Source organism: Echeneis naucrates, chromosome 6, assembly GCF_900963305.1.
Source record: "Echeneis naucrates chromosome 6, fEcheNa1.1, whole genome shotgun sequence".
Taxonomy (NCBI): domain Eukaryota; kingdom Metazoa; phylum Chordata; class Actinopteri; order Carangiformes; family Echeneidae; genus Echeneis; species Echeneis naucrates.
Window position 1 is genome coordinate 8,690,624 of NC_042516.1, and position 22,076 is coordinate 8,712,699.

At 38.8% G+C, this 22,076-nt stretch overlaps 1 protein-coding gene across 2 annotated transcripts in view; it reads right to left on the minus strand.

Annotated features, from left to right (window-relative positions):
* ankib1b (ankyrin repeat and IBR domain containing 1b) overlaps window positions 1-21,804 on the minus strand; it is a 28,249-nt gene extending 6,445 nt beyond the window's left edge. Inside the window, exons 1-17 of one of the 2 annotated variants that reach the window (XM_029504515.1) lie at window positions 21,644-21,804; window positions 19,205-19,489; window positions 17,402-17,702; window positions 16,124-16,306; window positions 14,840-14,957; window positions 13,100-13,308; window positions 8,758-8,846; window positions 8,524-8,668; window positions 7,490-7,656; window positions 6,654-6,742; window positions 5,708-5,838; window positions 3,033-3,167; window positions 2,384-2,470; window positions 2,003-2,069; window positions 1,058-1,203; window positions 502-680; window positions 280-331 (exon numbers count right to left, since the gene is read on the minus strand). In XM_029504515.1, the coding sequence (XP_029360375.1) occupies window positions 280-331; window positions 502-680; window positions 1,058-1,203; window positions 2,003-2,069; window positions 2,384-2,470; window positions 3,033-3,167; window positions 5,708-5,838; window positions 6,654-6,742; window positions 7,490-7,656; window positions 8,524-8,668; window positions 8,758-8,846; window positions 13,100-13,308; window positions 14,840-14,957; window positions 16,124-16,306; window positions 17,402-17,702; window positions 19,205-19,392 (2,286 nt within the window). In that variant the 5' untranslated portion in view covers window positions 19,393-19,489; window positions 21,644-21,804. Of the gene's footprint in view, window positions 1-279; window positions 332-501; window positions 681-1,057; window positions 1,204-2,002; window positions 2,070-2,383; window positions 2,471-3,032; window positions 3,168-5,707; window positions 5,839-6,653; window positions 6,743-7,489; window positions 7,657-8,523; window positions 8,669-8,757; window positions 8,847-13,099; window positions 13,309-14,839; window positions 14,958-16,123; window positions 16,307-17,401; window positions 17,703-19,204; window positions 19,490-19,810; window positions 19,938-21,643 lie in introns of those variants that run through there. The other variant, XM_029504516.1, reaches the window with a different exon arrangement.
* Window positions 21,805-22,076: the final 272 nt, after the last annotated feature.

Sequence of the window (22,076 nt, forward strand, 5' to 3'; positions counted from 1 at the left end):
AGCTTCTAATGTCATGTCGTCACCTTTATGAATTAATACACTTGTTTGACTGCATTCTGTGGTGCAAATGTTAGTGCTGGGTTTCAGTTTTTCACCAATAATGGTGGATTATTGTGATCTAAATAAATATTTTGTAAAACTCTCTTTTTTTTGCCTTGGCTAGGAACTTCAAGTATCAAACGCATACACATTTTGTTTAAGTGTTAAGTTAAGCCAAGTGGGAAGCATATTTAAGTCAAAGGCAAGTTGATATTGAAACGAAAAAGCTTATTTTGTTACCTCAGGTGATGCAAAGCCTAAATATTCCCAGTCCCACGTTCCGCCAGCAAAACTGCAATTGAGCAAGAGACAGAAGTTGTTGTTAGAACAAGAATGTGATTAATTACTTAAATAAGTTGACTAATTAATATGTTTTAATCATTTCATTACATTATAGTACAGTTTTGCTCCTCTGTAAGGATTGGTCTGAAACATTAAGGGACCTCCATGTCAGTATGCTACCTGCGCCTTGGGGCATCAGGAGAGTCATTGGGGGCCACTCCTCTGGCCACCGAGGCCAGGAACTCCTGTCTCTTCTGCTGCACCAGACACGCCGCACGGATGATCTTGTGATGCGGCGTCCGCAGATAAGGCCGGTTGACTTTTTGAGCTAAATCCTCTGTCACCATCTCCAAATCCGTCTGAGAAGAAAAATAGCGCTGGATGAGAGACTTTTTAAAGTCTTAGTAAATAAATTCACCATTTCAAATTTAACTTTACGTCTAAACTGTGATGTTGAATGACAAAATGACTCTAGAAGTAGATGTAGAATTGAACTACTTTTAGGACTACTGTCTATTAATGATTAATATGTCTATGTCCTACTATTGTAATACCTATGGGGGCCACAACGATTCAATTTTCTGTTATATAGTTAAGTCAGTGATCACAAGTTATATCAGCATATCTTTAACTAAAAGCTGAGATGTGCAGGTAGAAGCTTTAGTCCCAAATTTCTAATAGCACATTTAAAACCGGCTGAACAGTTCTCTTTTTTCTCAACAAGTAAAACTGAAACCTGCATAAGCTCGAAGATCTCTTTCTTTGTGCTTTTGGGCTCCAGAAAGAACCCATAAGTATAAGAACATCTGAGGATGCGGCGAGTCTTTAGTAGTTCGAGGACCGCATCTTCAATGAATGTAGTGTCAGGTGGGCCACCTTCCCCTGGGAAAGAGAGTGAAACAAAGTCTTATATAGCAAAATTAATATCTGCTTTACTTTTGCAGTAGACATCTATCATTGCAGCCTAAATGACTTACATTACTAAGCACGATCTGTGCTGGCCTTTGATAAAATGTAAGATCTCCCTTTTGCTGAAGAGAGAACGTGTTGAGGCCTCTGAAGGTAACATAAGTTCTTTCAGATCCTAGATCTGCTTATTTAAATTAATTTCTTTCACAAGCACATAATAATAATGAGTGGTATACACATATGTAAATAACACAACAAAGAAAACAAACAAACAAACAAAAAAAACAACAGACAACCCCCTTTGCATTATTTTTTTCCCTTAGGTTAGTTTGTGATTTTTTCAGGGGTTAAAACCTTCAGTTTGGGGCTATACCATGCAAGATTAACTGTGCATTTTTCAAGTGACCAAAGACGTGACCAGTGAGCTATGACCATCTCCATTTCTCTGGTAGCTGGCAAACAGCCTTATGTAAGTACACCATTCCAATTACAATCTACAGAAATATATCAGCACAAAACAGGTGATGATTGCATGTACAGACTGGCCTTTAAAGAACTCCAGACAAAGCATATTCGCAAAGAGCTGCTTGGTCTTTTGTAACTTAATCACGTCTGCTGAATAATAACGAAACCCACTGTAGTTAATACATTATTAAAACACCTGTTTTTTCTCTCTCTTGCCTTCTTCCCAAAGCTCATTATCAGAGGACTAGATTAAGATGTGTCTAAATGTAATAAAGAGGGACATTGTTATGGCACGCTGCTCACTCACTTCCACTGAGGGCTCGACTGAGCTGCTCCATCTTCTCTTTGGCTGTTTTCAACAAGCGCTGCTCCAGCTATTGCGGTAAAGACAAAGGCTGTTACTGTTTGGGAGAAATGCCTTCAGAAGACTGATCAGTCAAGACAATGCTACAATATGGGGCTACGTAAATGAAAAATGGGAGTAGTTGCTCTTTTTAAACAAGGTATTATGATGTCTGATTATTGTCGCCACAACAACCGCCAATTGTCTAAAAAGTAGGCCAGTCTCCAGAAATATTACAGATTAACAGACAAGCTGCCACTGGCTACATCCACTAACTTAAACCAATACATGGCTGCACACTAAGCAGTGCACACATCATAGAAAGGCAGAGCCAGAACTGTTTACCTGATAGCTGTGCTCGTGGTTCTTGAAACGTGTGTAGTAGTGCATAAAACGGTCAAGTTCCTGAAAGCTCTTGTGCTTCTTCTCTGCCTTTAAAGCCATGAGGAAACATGAGTCACAGTCAATAATAAACCCCTGAGCATGTTGTTCCCCCTCAGAGAGGAGTCGGTCAGTATGTGATTGAGAGCAGTACAAAAGAAAGTAGTCCAACAGGTGAAATTGGTACTTGTCACTGAGAGGAATGCTGGTGAAGACTAAGAATAAACCTTGATGAAGATAGACAGGACTGGTGTGTGCATGGCTCCATGGATAAGAGTCTAGCCACTAACTGGTTATGTGTATGTTGTAGTTAACTTATTTAAGATATTATTTTTAGCTAGTCATTTAAACTACATTTTTATTTTGGAAATTAACAGGTTTTGATTAGAAAAATAAGTCATAAAAAAGACTATCTCTGATATGATGTAATACTTAATATGTGAAATACTCTTAACATTTAGAACTAAACTGCAATATAAAATGTCCAAAAATCTTCCAGCATATTTCCTTTATGTTAATACCTTTATACTGCATTACAGTAACTGAAAAACATGGTGAAAGTGATGTGCAGTTTGACTACAGGACAGTGGTCCTCTGTGGTCTGTGTGTATACCTCCTCTGTCATCTCTTTGGACTGCTCCTCCACCTGCTGGATTATCTCATAGCGGGTGCAGCGATAGTAGCCTCCTGTTGACGAGCTGTGCTTTTTCCACTCCTCCAGACATATCCAGCAGAAGTCATACTTGCACTACAGGGTGAAAACAGTAATAATGGACTTGAAGTAGCTCTGGTTAGCTGATACAGCAAAAACTGCTTAGCATATTGCTCTTGCTCTTCTAGGCTGACTAGGCTGTACTAAGGTTATGCACATTTTAACATATCCTTCCAAAAAAAAAACAAAAAAAAAAAACTTCACGACACAGTTGATGTAGTGTAACATCAGTAGTGTAACTCTCAAAATTTTTCACACATCTATGTATATTTTAATCTTCTTCTAATGGCAGAACAATAGTTTGAACATAGTGGTGCCTGCTGCCACTAGAAGGCACTCAGACTGCATTTGAGATCAACAATTCCCATTGTGTAAAACAACAAAACACTCCAATCCAAAGTAGGACTATGTAGGAATATGGCCAAAATTTATATCATGATATATTCTTAATTTCAGTGAAAATGATACAATTCCAATATTGATAGTGAATAACTGCTGCAATACATTTTCCCATCTTTACTCATTTTACAATTTGCCTTTTATGTGTTTGAACTTGTTTCCTCAATATATGTTCTGCAATTATAATATATTTATCTGCAACTTATTCATTATTTCGTGCAATGGTCTACTTATGTTTGTTGTTGAGGAAAGTGGGGCACTAGCAAATATTTCTCTTAGAGCAGACAATTGGTGAGGCACAGCTCTGTCTAACCTCTTCCACGCCACTGAATTACTTTCTTCTCTCTTATCAACTATTTCATCTGCTTTATTATGACTTGTGGATGTTTGCTCAATTTCTATAATGGTCAGTGGTAAACATTTAGCAGCTAACACTTACTGCTTTGTAGCCTGGCCTTCTACAGCGTGTGGTGTACATGACGACATACCAATGTAGCTTGTTCTGCTCTTTATCTTCGCTTGAATGCCACAAACTGACAGTAGCACTATAGCCGGAACCTCAGCCAGTGATAAATTTAAATAATTTATAATGAAATTTATGTTCATGTTCTATTGCAATATATGTTGATATCGAATCATTGGCCAGCCCTAATCCAAAGCCTGTTTGTTTATTTGATATCTTTCCCCATGCCACAAGTAATTCTGCTAGTGACAAGTTAGCCACAGTAACACAAAACCCAGAAGGCTGAGACCTCTGTTGTCTTGAACTACTGCGTACATGACACTTCGGGAAAATCAATATAAAATGAAAGAGTGGGAGGTGACATGAATGGAAGGAGAGAGACCCACAAAAAGACAGCTTGTGAAATGGAGAGACTTAAGATAAGAAATACAAGTGTGAGACCAGCCCAGAGGGAAGGACATAGCAGCAAAAAGACACAGAAATGTTGAATGGCAACACTGAGTCTTATGTTTCCAAGCAACAGGGATATGTCCATTTCTTACCAGGTAATAACAGGTCAAGAGGCTGAGCCTTCTGTGGCCTTTCAATATGTGAAACCTCTTCCATTCCTCTCAAACTAATCTCTATCTCCAGTCAGTCATTTTAACTGGGAAGGAGACAGTGACACTGCTGTCATGAAGACAAAAGGAGCCTGGTTGTGCGCTGCACTGGGCTCCTGTCGTGGCCTGCCCTCCAGCAACAGTGTTAGAATCAGAGCTGCAGTCAGGCAACATGCCTGTGTCATTATCAGTGTCAAATACAACAACTCTATTACTCACTGAGTTGGTTTTGTTTTGTTTTTTTCTCCTTCACTTCAGTATTGCTCTGACTAAAAGAGAAGCTGACTCCTAACAAGGCTTGACTTGATTTGATAGATTGCTGAAATTAAAATAAATTGCTGACTTGATGAAAGTACCATAAGCCACCAGATGTAAAGTAAACTTTTAGAATGAATACAAACTTGAATGATAGTAGTATGAATGTGATGATCTATCATAAGGCTATCTTCTTATGTTTCATATTCTAAAAAAACAAAACAGGCACTAAAAAGCTTGAATAATGAGCAAACAAAGAGACTGCCTAAACGTGAATAACCAAGAGCTAATTTATCAAGAGCATGGTGATATATTTGAAAGTTAAATAAGGCATATCATCACAAGATTCAAAAATAGTTCTATGACACAACAAAGGCTACCCTACAGGAAAACATTTAATTAGCCATTACTTTAGATCTTTTGTTTCCATAAGGCTTCTGAAGTTTGAAGGTAGCAACTGTTCACTAAGTTTCTAAGAAAATCAGGAAAAGAAAGGGCTGTACGTTGCTAAAAAGAAACATGTTGTTACCGGCCCTTCCATTGTCCTTGTGGAAAATCTAAATCCCTTGTGTTGATCATCAACAAACAAGATGAAAACTTTGGTGGTTGTCTTACCCAGGAAGGCAGGGCATTAAATTCCACTCAGGAGCAATAATATGTAACTTTTTATTGTCGATGAGCCAGCTGTCGAATTCACTTCAGTGTGACACTGGAACTATTGCCATTGACTTTATAATGTCACTACCCACGAACTTTTAGATTGCTAAATAAAGTGTATACCAAATTATAAATTGACAAAAAACTAGCCTAGACATATCTTCAAATAAAATAGTCACATAATTATATATTGCATACCTTACCTTTGCACACTGCATGTGGTTGCAGCCCTCATTTTTCTGTATTGGGGACTTGCAATTGGCGCAGGATTTGGAGTTGGTGAGCAACCATAAACAGTTAGCTGCATCCTCGTAAGCTTCACTCACACCAGCCACTTCAAGAGGCAGACGGGGAGGTAAACAGACCAAATAACAACAATAATGAGACAGAGTGAGAATGGCCATTACCACAGTCTCTGAAGAGACCACTGAACTGAGTGGCAAATGGTCCTGCCTGATTTACGCATATTCCTTTAATATTTTGCCTACATCTCCCAAGATGCTCACACATCCGCCCAACCACACATACACCCTCGTGCACACAGCTGTACACACCCGCACACTAGCAGAGACAGAATAATTGGCTATTATCAAAGCGCCTCAGATATGTCGTTTGAAAAGATGAGATAAAACAGAATCTGGGGAAATAGAAATGGAAGATAGTTCCAAAGCAGAAGAATCGCTTTTATCTTGTCAACCAAGTGGCATGATGGAGCAGCTTGAGCCATCTTAAATCATCTGTTAGATTTCCTACACTCCAATTAGTGCTTCGTAATATTGAATACTTTCAACAGGTGGGTTGTTCATTTTAATCAATAATTCATCATCTGCCATTTGGATTTTAACTGGCTTAGTGCTAAACTGTTTATTACAATGGTTGAGTTACAGAAAATTTTACCTGAAATTCCATTGCAAGTTAGGACGATGGCTCATAAACTAAGCTGTTTCAAAATCTACAAGCAAGCTAGACATCCTTGCTTCTAAACTCTACTTGTTTGTAGAGCCTGAAATCATTAAAACAATTTCATAGTAAATTTGTAAAAACAGCATCAACTCAGATGTTTAAGAAAACTATATTTTTTGTAAAGTCACTTTGTAAAACATAGTGTACCCAACAAAATAAATTAAATAAATTACCACCAATACTCACATTCCTCTGGCCTCATCTCTGTGACTTTTTGTAACCACAACTTCCAGGTCTCACAATCACAAGGCTCATGGGCCTCACCTTGACACTCCCTGGAACACACACAGTTGGTTAAAATGACAATTTGTGGTAAAATGGACTATTTGTTGCAATTGGCTGGCTCTTGCCTATACAGGCAAGTGATACGCATCAATTGCACACGCCAGTCAAAACTGTCAACCACCATCACATGGCCATTTATGCCTTCTTTGGGGAACAGTAAAAGTAAGACCTTTACTATTTACATCCTGTTACCTTAATGTCAGGTCACCCAAACCCTCAAGTAAAAGTGAGTTTAATGACCACTTTGAGGAATCATATAGTGAGGCAAGATGCAGTGAAGTATTTAGTATTATACAAGGCCTGGTTAAGGTCATGATAGTGGAGGTTGTGGGAGAAAAAAATATATATTTAATATGCAAGGTGAAGAACTACATCTTATGAATCAATTTGTTCTGACAAACTTCTCATACATACATGTTTCCAGTTCATGTTTTTTTATATATATAAAAATTAAGTAAATTAAGTAAAATTAAGTAAAATTTTCTGTAACTCAACCATTGTAATAAACAGTTTAGCACTAAGCCAGTATATATATATATATATATATATATATATATATATATATATATATATATATATATATATATACACACACATATTTCTTTATTTATTTATTTTTAAGCAATTATTACTGTTATCTAAGAATACAAGAGTTTATAACTAAACTATGATATGCAAAATTACAGCAATGCCTATATTATTCTAGACCATCTAATACAAAGTGTGTGAATACTGACCAGCAGAAGAGATGGCCTCTGCCACAATCTACTGCAGGTGCTTGAAGGAGGGGAAAACTAAGAGTGTCTGAGGTGGAGGTCCCAGGACCCTGGGTGTTAAGTCGCACAGCCCTTTCACATCCTGCCACAGGACACCAGCGGATTGCTGAATTGTTCTCCACAAAAGCCTGTGACAAAACAGAAGCAATTACGTAAATTAATTGGCATATCAAAAACTATTTTTGTTTACAATGGTGACTGTATTGGAGTAAAAATCTACCAAAATATTACAGGTGAGTTTTGATGCTTCTGTCTTGAAAGATCATCAGAACCATTCAATCCATTTCCACAATGTTGCCCTACACTATAGATGGTTTTCTCTTTGAGTACTGTAAGTAAGTAATTCAGCCTTAACCTAACAAAGAAAATCACCGCCCAAATACAATCACTGTTCCTGTACAGCTTAAAAAACTGAAAATTACCACCTTTCTTTTAGATTTTTAAATTTTGTTTTGGGCTTTTTACGGCTTTTATGTCAATCAGTAATTGGCGGAGAGGCCAGCAAGAAATAGGGAGAAAGAAAGGGGAATGATTGCAGCATAGATCCTGAGCTAGAACCAATTACAATCACAGGTTGTAAAGGTTGGTCATTTAAGATGTGTATGTCTTAGTCTTGTCAATTAAGAACAGTTATAGGAGGGAAAAAACACTTATGCTGAGGCCAAACTAAAGTAAATGCCGTACTTGGTGGGTAAAACGTAACTAATGGTATAAATGAGAAGAGCTGTGTGTTGGGTTTTGTGATACTGACATTGGTCCGTATTTTACTGTTTATGATGTCAGAGTAAAAAAAAATCTGGCAGTTGGTTTAAATCTCATTCTTTACATTTCTTGTCTATATTGCCAGGGTTTGAGACTTTTATTTTGACATTCTACATTTATGTTAATATTTACAGTAGTTGATCATTTCAATATTTGGTGCAGAAAGGTTCACTGTAAAAGAATTTTATATATATATATATATATATATATATATATATTTTTTTTTTTTTTACCTTGATGTCAAACTGCAGGTAGCGCCTGTCCATTTCTCTGGATACCACACTCTCTATCACTTCTACAGGCACAAGCTGGTAGCAGTCAAAGGCTGGGCAAAAGATGTTGTGGGCTTCACCCTCTTGGATCTTAAGGTTTAGAAATCTGAGAAGGCACAGAAGATCTGTGGAATGAAATTGAGGACATCCCAAGCCACACCACAGAATCTGCAGACCAAATAAAATACAGCCTACCCTTCCCAGCATGCTCTGCAGAACTCATGACCACAGGACATGTCAACAGGTTCTTCAAAGATGGAGATGGAGGACATGCAGATACCACACTGTAAGACAAAACAAACAGAGAAAAATACACGTCTGTTTGTTAGGCCACAATACAAACTGTTTCAGGTCCAGCCAGATAAATAAAGCCTGCCATAAAAACTAACTTCTGAGAAAATCTAAAAACTGTGGTGCAATTTCAATAGGCCCTCCATTGCTTTACATGCAATCTTCATAGTCATACTTGAATGAAAACCTAATGTGGCCTTTAAAAATATCTTATCAGGATATAGCCTGAAATTCAGCAATATTAAGAATAAGCTGAATTGGGGAAAATGTGGTCATCGGTGGCCTTAGTTTAATATTAAGCAGTAAGCAGAGAATATTATGCCATGATAATACGACATTTCATTGAACATAGCAACACACAATGGTAGTCCTTGATGTATGAAAGGACACTGAGCCAAAGTACAGCCTATGACCTCTTCTTAGCACGTGGCTTATTGATTTCTTTTCTGTCATTAGGTGCATTTTCTCACACCCACAGAAACCTTAAACTCACACAGATAGAAATAAGGGCAAACACACACAGACCTTGTTATAGTGAAAGATTGACCCTCAAAAATACACAACGAACCTAGAATACTTCAACAATGTAAGTATTGATTTGTGAAAGAGCAAAATTTGATATAATCAACTGTAACCTTTAAATGGGCTTTGAGTAGACTGTCAAATTGCACAAAGCAGTTCTTGGCATGCCTTCTCTAAGGCACAACAAAAGATCCTGTTAGACAAATTCAGTCTATAATTTCTCATGAATTAACTGATAAATCAAAACTGTCAGCTTCAACTATCCACAATGCAGTTCACATACAGGAACACTGGACTGAAATGACCATTAAGGGCTAAATCAGCATGCAAAAAGATGACTTTTTCTGACAGCTTCTGATGCACATGATTTAGCCCACTGTCAGCAATGTCCAGACAAAAGCTTCAAAGATTAGCAAATGTCATATGTCACAGATGAAGCGAATGTGCATACAATGTCCAAGGAAATGTCACTTAAATGCTTGCAGTTATTCTTATTTACACTTGCTGAATAAAATGATAAATCCATAGTGATACTGGCCAGGATCTCCATTCGCTGTCTCCACAGCCTTAAATATCAGTGGCCTGAATTCTTTAAGGTGCTGGAAATAATCCTTCATACTACAAGAGTTATACTGGATTCAAATCTGCTGACTGGAGAGGCCCCTGAAGTTCACTGAACTTGTCATGTAAATGAAGCCATTTTGAGATGACTTTGCGATAAGGAACATCATCATGCTGAAAGTAAATGGTAAATTGCAGCCATAAGGGCATCACCAAACACCAATACACCTCCACCAGCAGCAGCCTGGATTGTTTAAACAAGGCAGGTTGGGTCCATGGATTCTTGCTGCAGGCACCACATTCTGACCCAATCATCTGGATGCCTCAGAAAAATAAAATAAAAAAAAATTGTTCTTGGCTGACAGGTGTGAAACGTGACATGGTTTTCTGCTGTAGCAGTCCATCCAACTCAAGGGTTGTTGTGCATTCTGACATGCTTTTCAACCTGTCAAAGTGAGTTTTTGGCATACTGCAGCCTTTCAGGTAGCAGTCTATGAATCTCTGACCCTCCTCATCAGCAAGACTTTTCTTTCTGATTACTTTATGGACTGTGTGATAATCACAGAAGATTAACAGTTTAAGAAACACTGAACATCAAAAATCGTGCCACCCACAAAGTCACCAAGATCACATTTTCTTTCATAATTTGACAATTAATGTGAACATTAAGCTGTACCAGCATGATTTTATGCACTATACCATTGCTACTTGATTGATTAGCTGAGCGGATAATAGAATAAGTAAACAGGTGTACAAGTGTTGCTGATAAAATGCTCAGTGAGTATATAATTACCATAGTCCACTGGTCCATACAATCCACAATAATCATTAAAAATACTGCACCATGTACAAGAGTCACAACAAAAAAAACAAGTATTCAAGTCTGAAATACAGTTTTTGACACTGAAATCTAAGTTCTGATTTGAAAGTTAACACATAGGTAGGCTGAGCTATAAGTAGTTGACAGGACAGCCGACTTTGCCCTTCTTTTCTGCTGATGACCTCTGGGATTCATTCATTTACAGTCTTAAAAACAAGTCTTAGTGGTCAAACAATTCAATTGCCAACAGCATAAAATTAGCTTATGGCCAAGTGTCTATGGGTCAAATTACCTGGTTTATCACTTTTTTTCCACAACAACTGCTCACATAAAAAGGATTAGCGTAGAAAATCTCCAGCATGTTTGAATATGATTGGGAAACTCCTGATAAGGTCAGAGTAACAGCAGGGCAACTAAACAGTGGGGTGCTGACCCTCTCACAGCTGGGAGTCAGTAAGGCTCTATGATGACCTTGCAGACATGCAGATTTGCAAGCACAATTGCAGAAAGTAGAATTTCCATGATGATTTAACAGCACACTATGAGTCATGGGAGCTTTGAGTGTTGAAGTCTTAAAAAGAGTAAAAATAATAAGCATTCAGCCACAGCAACATTTATGCAGGATTGCAAAAACATACTATAGCCATATCAGAATCTCTCTTTGTACTATAACTTATTTGATTACCAATTCTCTGATGCTTTGCACAGAGCTTTGCAATAGAATGTCTTTTACATCATCTCACAAGCACATTTAGGTGCACAGCATACATCCAACTTAAGATTTTAATGCACCAAACCAGGGGGATGGACTGTCAGAGCAGGCTACAGGATGGCAGTGAATGGAAGATTTCCTTCTCCCGCAGTCTCCTTGGTCTGTGTGTGTCAGGGACGCAGATCCGGCACCCCGAGGCACTACATCCCCACCCCTACAGCCCTTCCCTCTTCGGACACTTCACAAGTGTCCACCCACAGGGGCATTGCCCAGGCTCCCTGGTGTGTCTCTTTGGTCTCTGGGTGGGGAGTGGGGTTCGGGGTGTCGGGTGTTGGATGTTGGGGGACGTGGGGCCCTCCTGTCCCGTGCTGATGTATCATAATCCTAAATTAGGTGGTAGGAACAGCACAGCATTGTTCACTCCACTAGTTCCTACAAGCACCACCTTCTTCCCTTCCCCTGTCCATCCTCCTGCATCTTGTCAGTCATTTGTTCACCCCTATATTCACTGTGGTGTAGCACTGCCCTCCCTGCCACCCAAATGTCATTTCCCTCAATAAAGCTTCCAGGGAGGGCTGGTGATGTCTCACACACATGCACTAAAATAATAAAATATTTAAATGCAAGACTATAAGTGCATCAATCTCATAAGAAGTTGGCACACCCTGTGGTGTTAAACTATGAGGACAAATGCAGACAATACTTTTACATCTGTTGTTAGGATATTCCTTACAGGCCTACAGAGAGTTCAAACTTATACTCTAACAGCATTTCTAGAAAGCATTTAAATGCTTGCCACATAATTAACAAACCACTGGCTCTCCTAGGAATAGAGGAAGTCTTGCTTCTGTTTATTTTTCTGAATACTAATGATTGCTATACAAGGCTAGGAAATAATGCAACATTATGCAGAAAGACAGGTGTAGTGGTGAAAATTAAAATAGTTCAGCAGAACCACTTCAAGAAATCTACGGCACAGTAGGGACTCAATTTAAATAAGCTTTGGAATACAGTTTTTATGAGTACACTGCCAGTTACTTTTAGTGTAGTTCCATGCTAGCATCATCCTTTGCTGCTACAGCAGCTTTTGGCCAGGAATACATGCTGCTCCTTGAGGCTACTTGATGTGTAGTTTAAATTCATTTGAAGTCTCTTAGCTGATGAGTACAGTTACTCGACAGACTTCACTAAAAGGATGTTCTCAACTGCCACATCTGCTACTGTCATTTAAAGTGTCCATTAATATTTTAACCAAAACTTTCTGGGGAATAAAAAAAACCAAAAAAAAAAACAAAGAGGTATCTGTATAACAATTTTTTTCAGTTAAGCTTTAATCAGGTGCTGTGTCACTAAGAGATACATGAGAACAATGAATGGTCAATATATTTTTAGTGATGCATATGTGATTGCGTGAAAGCTGAGAGGAGAACTAAGAGTTAACAATTCTGTTGATTAGTGCTTCATGATGACCAAGGTTGAAGTCTTTTTCTTTTCTTCTGCATGATCATCAGTATATGGCAACACTCATCAACACTCATTTAGCTCGGACAAATGTACAGATTTTAATTTCTTTCTTGCCTCCTACAGCAATCATTTGAAAAGATAAGGTGAGAAAGAAAGACATTATTTACCAGAGAAGCCTCCTCATCAGCAGGCACTAGGCTGATTTGATCTGGGGAGGAGACAGAGGAGCGGGTGGTTCGTGGTGTCCGGGGCGAGGGCAAGGTGTCCCAGGCATTGCAGCCACTTGGAGGTGGGTTGGGCATCTGTACCCCTGAACGTTGGCAGCATTCTTCCGCATTGGTCATCCAGGCCTCCAAGAGCTTCTCCCTATCCCAGTCTGAGAGACATGGGTAAAGGCAAAAAATGTTGATGTGCTACAAAGACAAATTCACTGACAAATTCAAATTCAGTGTAAAAAAGAATCATGAGAATTGTTATGAGCAAATGGACAATGAGTTATTAAGAATGATTTTCGAAAATAGCCATAGAAAGAAATATTACTGGATGAAAAGTGAGGGTCAGTGCTTATTAATAAAAGGTTGGGCATTAAGTTAGAATCTCCAGTTGAGTACACAAAATGTATTCACATGAGACTTTTGTTCTAGTCCATCCGGTCTTATAAGACAGGAGAATCATAAGATTTGGTAAGCACAATGTTGAAGCACATAGACCTGCTGCCATCTGGTTTCCTGTTTTAGAATAGCTCTTCAATTTAACTGAAGAACAACAGCTTTGAAAGCTTTTCAGTATAAATATTGTATAACTGGTGGACTGTGCCAGAGTGCAAATACTCCCTAAATCCCTTCCTAAAATAAGGAACATGACACAGTCAACTGTGCAATTAGGCCGTTATTAGCCTCAAGAGACTTTTACAGCTAATCAAATGACTCAGACTCTAAATCGCCTCATTTAGATGAATATTGTAACAATTTCCTACATCTCCATTCAATTAAAATTCATCATTTAGTGGACCCTATCCTAACACTTTTGGCAATTAAAGGATATCTGGAATTAAAATTATTCCCATTTAGTCTTAAATATCCAAGTATTATTAGGAAAATAAGAATTGTCAGAAGTACAGAAAGATAGACAAGCTTGCAGCTTGGCAGGAAAGTGCCACCATTGTGATAAGAAAACTTAAGACATCTAACGTGCAAATATAAAAGTCAGAATAGCTGAAAGGTTTTACAAGAAATTATGAAATACAAGACCAAAGACCCTTTCTTAGAGATGGACAAAAATCCTAAAATGTCCCATCCCTATTCAACAGGCAGCATTCCCATGATAGTGGTGGATAAATATAGAACCATTCCGGGGTCACTTTCTCCCCTTTAAGCTCCTAAAAGTATGTCTAATATGTAGCGCACATGGGTCTAGAGACCCCACTCAGCTAAGCTCAGCCCAGATATATTTGAAGAGTATGAAACGCAACCTGTCAGACATTTATCTGCATCTATTCTACTAATACAACCTGAGGTACAGATGAGAAGTGGAATGATAGTTTGGTAAATTGTATTTTAAGATTGGAAATCTAGATCTAGATGCATCTAGAGCATGTGATGACGACACTGTACTATGAAGCAAATGCAAGTGAAATTCAAAAAGGTTATTCACATCCTCAACTGCAAATAATAATTAAATGAATAAATCACATGCATGCATAAAACATGAGACAATATAAGAAATAATATATATATATATATATATTTATTTTTTTTTTTACAATTAAACAGCAGAACGACATATAAAGAGGGAAATGCATTTATGACAGGTACATTAGAATGCTTTTAAGATAGTTGTGAGTCCCTGCTTATCCGCTTTTTATAATAATTTTAAAGCCATGTGTATGTCTGTGTGTTCAATAGTACCATTGGCACGTAGCAGTGCCTCTGCTGTGAAGAGTGGTGCCTGCAGCATGTCAGCCGTCTCCACTATCAGCATGTCCTTCAGCCTTCGTAGATCCTGAGGCCGCAGGCCTTCGTAGAGCTAAAGAACAGAGCAGGGAGAGAACGGGACAGAGTAAGCACAGGAAAAGGGGACCAATGTGACAAGTAGAATAACAGGGAAGGGAATGAAGGTAAGAAAAAAGAAAAACAGGCCAGACCAAGGTGGCAAGAAAAGTAATGACAGAGCAGGGGAAAGAACAGGACAGAGCATGCACAGGAAAAAGGGACCAATATGAGAAGTAGAATAACAGGGAAAGGAATGAAGGAAAGAAAAAGGCATAACAGGCCAGGCCAAGATGGCGAGACAAGTAATGACAGAGCAGGGGAGATAAATGATGAAATCAGGGGGGAAACAATGAGAATGGAAGAAAGAAAGAAATATGGAACATAGGGGAGCATACATTTATTAAAGATTATATTATACAACATGCATTGTTTAGCATAGTTAGTGCCCTACATATATATATATATATATATATATATATATATATATATATATATATATATATATAAATAAAATTAATTAATTTTTATTTATTTATTTCTTTCTGATTTTGGAAAGTTTGGAAAAATAATTTCAATATCACAGAGGTTGGTTTCTTACCTTTCTCAATCTTTCTTAACAGGACAGACTCCTAACATCTAGCATCACTTGTACAATTTAATGTAATGGCTTTTTAACACATGGATCACTAAAAGTAAAAGCTAGCTAAAATTCTTCACTGTATCTTCACTGAAAAGTAAAAAAGCGAGATCATGTTAAATTGCCAGTCATAATACTAATAATAATGACATTGGGAATGACTACAAGAAATCCATTAGGTAAATCGTGTTTGCTTGATTGACTGCTTCTTATTCACGCTAAAAGTCAAATATAGAGAATGACTAATATATGACTACGTCAGACTGAAATGAGCTAGCTGATGATAACAGGAGTCACCCTACTTATGGCAGACTGTTTTGTTGGACTTATTTGTAAGAGAGTGCATGCAATTGTGAGTCTGTCTAAACTAAGCTTTCGCTGAAAAGAGCTTTATGTGAAACAGCGATAACGGTGACAAAATCTCTTAGGCTCTTTGTTCAATTTTTTAACAGTCAGACTGGAACCAGATAAGGGTTTGGTAGACAGAAGTTTTAAGTAACACCAGTTGAGAGGGACATACTGAAAGCTGTACACCCACTGCTTCTTGGTATGTTATTCTCTACCTCTCTTCGGTCGAGGGCTGCGTACTCTGCCTCTATACCCTCTGCTTCAGGGGCAATTGAAAAGACCATCTGTGACTCCAGGCACAGGGCCAGCTCCTTGTGGTGCTGCTTCTCTGCACAGTCACATGGAGTCTCGTGGTTTTCGTTCTCCGCAAACAGGTCCGCTTCTCTCTGCACCAGGGTCTGAGCAAGTGAAAACAAAACGGGGAAAAAAATGCAGAAACATGTACTAAGGCTCACTTGCTATACATGTACATTGAAACAGCTTAAATCCAGCGACAGTGGAGAACCACCAACTCTGACAGTATTTGGGATAAACATGTTATTCATTTTAATTGTTCGGTTTCAGAACCTAAAGATGGACTTAAGACATTTGTGTGTTTGGAAATTTTCTATTTTAGAGTTTCACTGTTTCTCATAAGTAGCAGTAGGCACAAAGACTGAACAAATTTAAACTTTTTTTTTCTTTTTTTTTTTTTTTAAGAATAGCAATGACTGATTCAGGTTAAGAAAATAAATACAACCATTTGTTTTTTGGTTGAAAATGTAATTTCAGCTTCTCAAGCTCATTCTTTTAGACTTTGTGCTTTACTACATTCTCCCATGTTCTACCAAGTGTTTCTAATGTTATCTAAGACCAGACCTGTCATTTGGCCATATACAAATTAAATTTTACTATGCACCAGTGTACTTGCTTTCAACAATAGAAAATAATCAACAGCCACAGTTTAATCCAATTTATTATTGCGGGTGCTCATATTGTAAACTACATTCCTCCTAATGGAGGTTACAGAGCCAGGTTTTATATGCTTCAATTCAAAGGTTGTGTCTTCACAAAGACATAAGATTCATCTGTGTGATTTTTAGGGATGTGCTCTGTTCCAAGGATTTACAGAGGTTCTGCATTAAGGGATCTTCCCAAAACCCAACAGGGAGGGCTTTGATCAAATTTAATGAGATGGATGTGAGACTGCAAATTGTTGTTCTTTACCCAAGATCACGACTGAATCTAACACAAAACCACATGCCAGCCACAACTCTGCAAGTAATCACAGTACCAATGGGCAGATATTGAATAATTTGTGTTAACATCTGTCCCACTTACAAATGGTTTATCTTTCTTCCAAGTGCTCCATATTCTACTGAGGTCTTTTTTCTTTTTCTATGTCTATCTATTGAGCCCTTGATCTATACCTCAAACACAATTGTTGGGAGTGAATATTTAACATTAGACCAAACTGAAGCATAACCATTTTTTATACATTTTTTAAGTCTTACCTCAACGCAGGTGGACATGCCTGACGCAGCAGCATAGTGCAAGCAAGTGTTTTTCTTGTTGTCTGTGGCATTGATATCGGCAGTCTCATACTCTCCATGGTCCAGCTTTGCTCCAGTCCATGCCAAGATGATTCTTAGACACTCAGCCCGACGCTGTTCATCTTCGCATAGCCGTGACATGCGAGGCTGCGCAGCCGTCTCTAAGATCAAGATCTGGGGGCCCATGCAGAGAAGGTGCAGAGATGTCTCATTGTGCAAATTGCGTTTGTTAGGATTCCCATCTTTGCTTAGGAGAAAAGACCTAAAATAAGATAAGGACAGACATGCAGAACAAAATTCAAACTGGCTCATTGGCACAGAAGTTATTTGACGGACTTGATGAGGGGGGCAAGCAAACAGATTTTTGTTAATGTTTTACTTCAGTTAAGGTAGGCAAAGTTACCTATTTGAGTACACAGTTTTTAACCTTCCTTCTTATTTTGTAAGCCAATTTCAGGACTCGTAACATGTTTCTGCAGCATAGCAAAAACTCAAAAATCATTTTTCTGTTATGCACATTTTTACTTTGGTGTAAATGCAAAACCTCACAACCAGAGGACCTAAACACAAAATTGTGTGTGCTAGTAGTATGGATGTGGTCTTAAATTGTAAATCTGAATTGAAGAAAATATTATTTGATCATTCAGAAATTCAGTTACTGCTTGAGGTCACTTGGAGTGGATGGATTTAGTGACGTGGGGGTTGCTTGTCAACAAAATACGGTATATATACTGTTAAAGAAAAGTAGTAAATCATTATGTCCGGCATTGGCTTTACATTCATATCATTTCAAATCAGATTCAAATGGCGATTTGTTGAAAACAGTGTTGTTGAGGTTTTCTATTCAGTAATGCTAACTGAGCACAAATGAGATATTAAAGCAATGTAAATTTGTTCTCGATTTCTTCTCCTCTTACAAGATAGCAAAAACTTGAATGAAAACAAGACCGCTGGGGCCCTTAGCTTTCTTGAAATGTGGTCCCCTGAACAACAAAATTAAACAGCTCTGTTCTGAAACACATTTTTAGTCATGTGCTTTGTCATACGTGAAATCACATCTACAGAATATCAGGGAATAAACCTATATACGAACCCATACTGCATATCAAGTTATAATCCAAATTTGTGTATCTCAGTCGTGAGTCTCAGAATATAGTTTCTTTAAGTGCAAACTATAATTACAAGAATGCCCTAACCAGACATGCTGTACTTTATAATTTGCAGCCATTTTACAAATCAACCTGTGTTTTTAAAGTCATGCATTATTGCAAGAGTTAAAAGACATCTTATCGGAAACAAAAAGATGGGATGTGAGAAGAGACAAACGCATGTGAGATTGTTGGTTTGTCAGATGGGAAGCCTTTGTAGTCCCATCCTATTCCACCCCAGCATGTTGCATTCCTGGAAGCTGCTAACAGATGGCTATGAGGCGAGACAGATGGGACAGAGATATATAGAGATGATACATTCCTTTTTTTTTTTTTCAAGCAATGCAGCAATACAGGAGTAGATGGGACCAAATGACTAAAACAATATTAAAAAGTAAGAAAAGTGCTCAAAGGAAATCTGATAAATGAGTAGTACGCACAGCAATACTACTAAAAAGTTAATTTATCAAATAAATTGGTTTAATTGCAACAACGAGTCATCTATCAACCCTTTGACGGCATTTTACTAGAAGCCAGGCCAAAAAAATGTGACTCCAGATGTGCTCGGTATGCCTGCTGTCTTATTTGGTTTATTTTATCCAGGCCACATCCTGACCTGAGTAGGCGTGTCATTGCGTGCCGGGCAGCATAGTGCAGTGGAGTGTTGTGCTGGTAGGACTCTCCATATGTAGAGTTGGGATCCAGAGCCTCCTTGAACTGTGGGTTGTTCTCGTAGAGTTGGCAGGCCAGCACCTCATCCCCATTGATTAAAGCCTTGCGGAACTTAGTCGCTGTGTTTCCCATCTCTTCGACTACCTTAGGTTCAAGCTCTGACTGACTCAGCAGGTTCTTAAGCCGTCTTCAACCTGCTCAAATCCAACTGACCAGCATACTGAAGGTCCTAAAGAAAAGAAGAAAAAGTGATTAAATCCCTTAATGGCTTTGTCTGAATCCAACAAGACCCTGTCTATCACTGAAAAAACTCCAATATAGAAAGCCACTTTTTTCTTTTTAACTGTTTAAGAAAAAGCAGCGCTGCTTCTTGGGAGTACAATTACTTCCACTCCCCTTGTGTCATACGGATGAGAGATGCATCTCCAAGGTTGCCCAGGCTGCTCTGTCACAAGCCCCTGTGTCAGCATCACTACTATACAGTAAACTGACTCCCTGCATTTCTCTTTTTATTTTTTGAATAGCCAAATATAATGCCAGCAAAGCTCACACAGAGAGAAGGACAAGACTTCCTCTAGCATCACCAGGTGCTTCCGCCTCTCTGTGCCAATGCTCCCCATCCTACCGAGCCCAGGAGCCATTGTGAAGCAAGAGATCCTCACATCAAGAACAACATGTAGCGAGTCAGCATTCTGCTTCCACCGGAGCACCATATGGTCATGACTGTTTGGCCAGTATGATGCTTTTATATATTTCTGGTAAGGTACAGCACAAATCCACAGAACAGAGCATTGTCTGGTGCAGCACAGCAAAGACTAATTCATGATATTAAAATTCATTCATATTTAACTATGAGCTCTATGAAATTCCTCCTGCAAGAGGATATATGCCTTGACAGAGACAAGGCATGTTCACACAAAAAGGAAAAATGCTCCCCAATACCCCCCAAGGGTGCATCACCAATGCCCACTGCTCCATAGGATAGCAAGTATGAAAAAATAAATTATATGTGACCTTTAACATTTCACTTACTTGACAACTGACCTTTTTCCAAAGTTAGTATGAATAAAAAAGAGACTTGTAGAGGAGTCTTGTTCATCTCCATGCCATCAGCTGATAAAAGATACAACTGTAGAGGAGACTATGCATGTGTGTCAGAGATAAGAATGGAAAAGGAGTGAATTCCAGTTATATTTCCAAAGTCCCTTGTCATCTTCCAGGAAAAGGTATGACTGTAATTTGAGGAATTTTCACTGTCATGGTCAAACAACTTGCCAAAGAAAAACAAAGTTAACGTTAGCATGCCTGAATAAATTTAATAAAGGATGACCCCTATATAAATGTTGTCATTTAAAAGTTGTTCACCTGGTTCAGTCACAAACTGAGTGTGATCATAATCTTTCTCTGTTAAATTCCATGTAATCCACTGAACAATGGAGGAGTGGGAAAAGGGGCTGGGCCAGAGAGGGACAGGGCTGTGTGTCCTCTCGAGTCTCTGTTACAGACTCACAACAAGTATTTTACATCTGTTTATGACACATTCTTGACTCTTTATTGTGTCAGACTATACAATAATATTAATAATAATAATAATAAAAGTCGTGACAACAAAGAGGGGAAACGGCACAATTCAACTGGACATGCATAAACAAATCTGTGCCAAGCTGGTGCCATGTGAGGACATACACCCTGTTAACATCCGAGTCAGGGGGAAAACAGGCAATGTCATGTCAGACATGTCCCATCTTCGTCAACACTTATGAACGCCGTATCTTCGATCACAGTTGCATAACCTGCTGATACAGTCGCCTCCATAAGATCGCTCTCCAAATGCATAACTAATTAACCTTTGTGACAACAGTTAACGACAAAACCCCCTCATATCAGTGCCGACCGCAGACCTTAAACTATTGTCTCCAGCAACATTTTGTCAGCGCAACTCTCCTCCAGTCACTAAATGCCCTCGTGCAGGCCTTTACACGTGTTAAGCGGCGTTTGTCATTTTCGCTAGTTAGCCCAAAACGACAGCGGAGTGTTGCTGCGCTGTCTCCGCGAAGAGTCGGTGCTCTGTGAAAACATCAACCAGCCGGCTGACTGACCTTAGATAGCGCCGGCAGCAAATCAGTCCGTCTGCTGAATGGCCTGCTGTTAATTATGATAGCCTCGCTTGCCAGATGTATGTTATTATAAAAAAAAAAAAAAAAAAAAAAAAAAAAAAAGCAACAACAACAACCCACAACATCATGACGCTAGCTGCTGCGTTGGCTAACGTCAGTGCGGACGTTAGTGGGTCAGCTAGCTAGCTAACAGTGCCTCTAGCCAACTTAGCTAGTACAGTTGATAAACTCGCTGTAAACAAAGAGTAACGGGTACGCGGACTTACACGGACGGTACAGCTCGCTGTTGCAGACCTGACTTTTGCGAGTTACCTCTCGGTCGCTGGCTCAAGCAAGCGGATTGTTTTGCGGCTGGGTGAGGAAACGCGTCTCTATAAATAATGTGTGCTCAGAGCAGAGATGTTGTTCCTGTCAACTCTCCGTTCACTCTCTGCTGGCTGCGAATCTGGTTGCCAGGTTTCAACACAACCCCCCCAAACAGGCGGAGAAATATGGCTTATCCCGTCTCCTCCAAACACCAACCGGTAAATACGCTGCTGAAGCACTCGGGAACTACGGAGGGACTGATATTAATTCAAAATAGAAAGTTTTCTAGTATCCTAAACTACAATATTCTGTACTGGACATAAACAGGCAAGTCAAGTGTGTCACCTTTGAAAATAAAGGTCCATCGGCTTCACATTTTCTCATTTGTCCTGT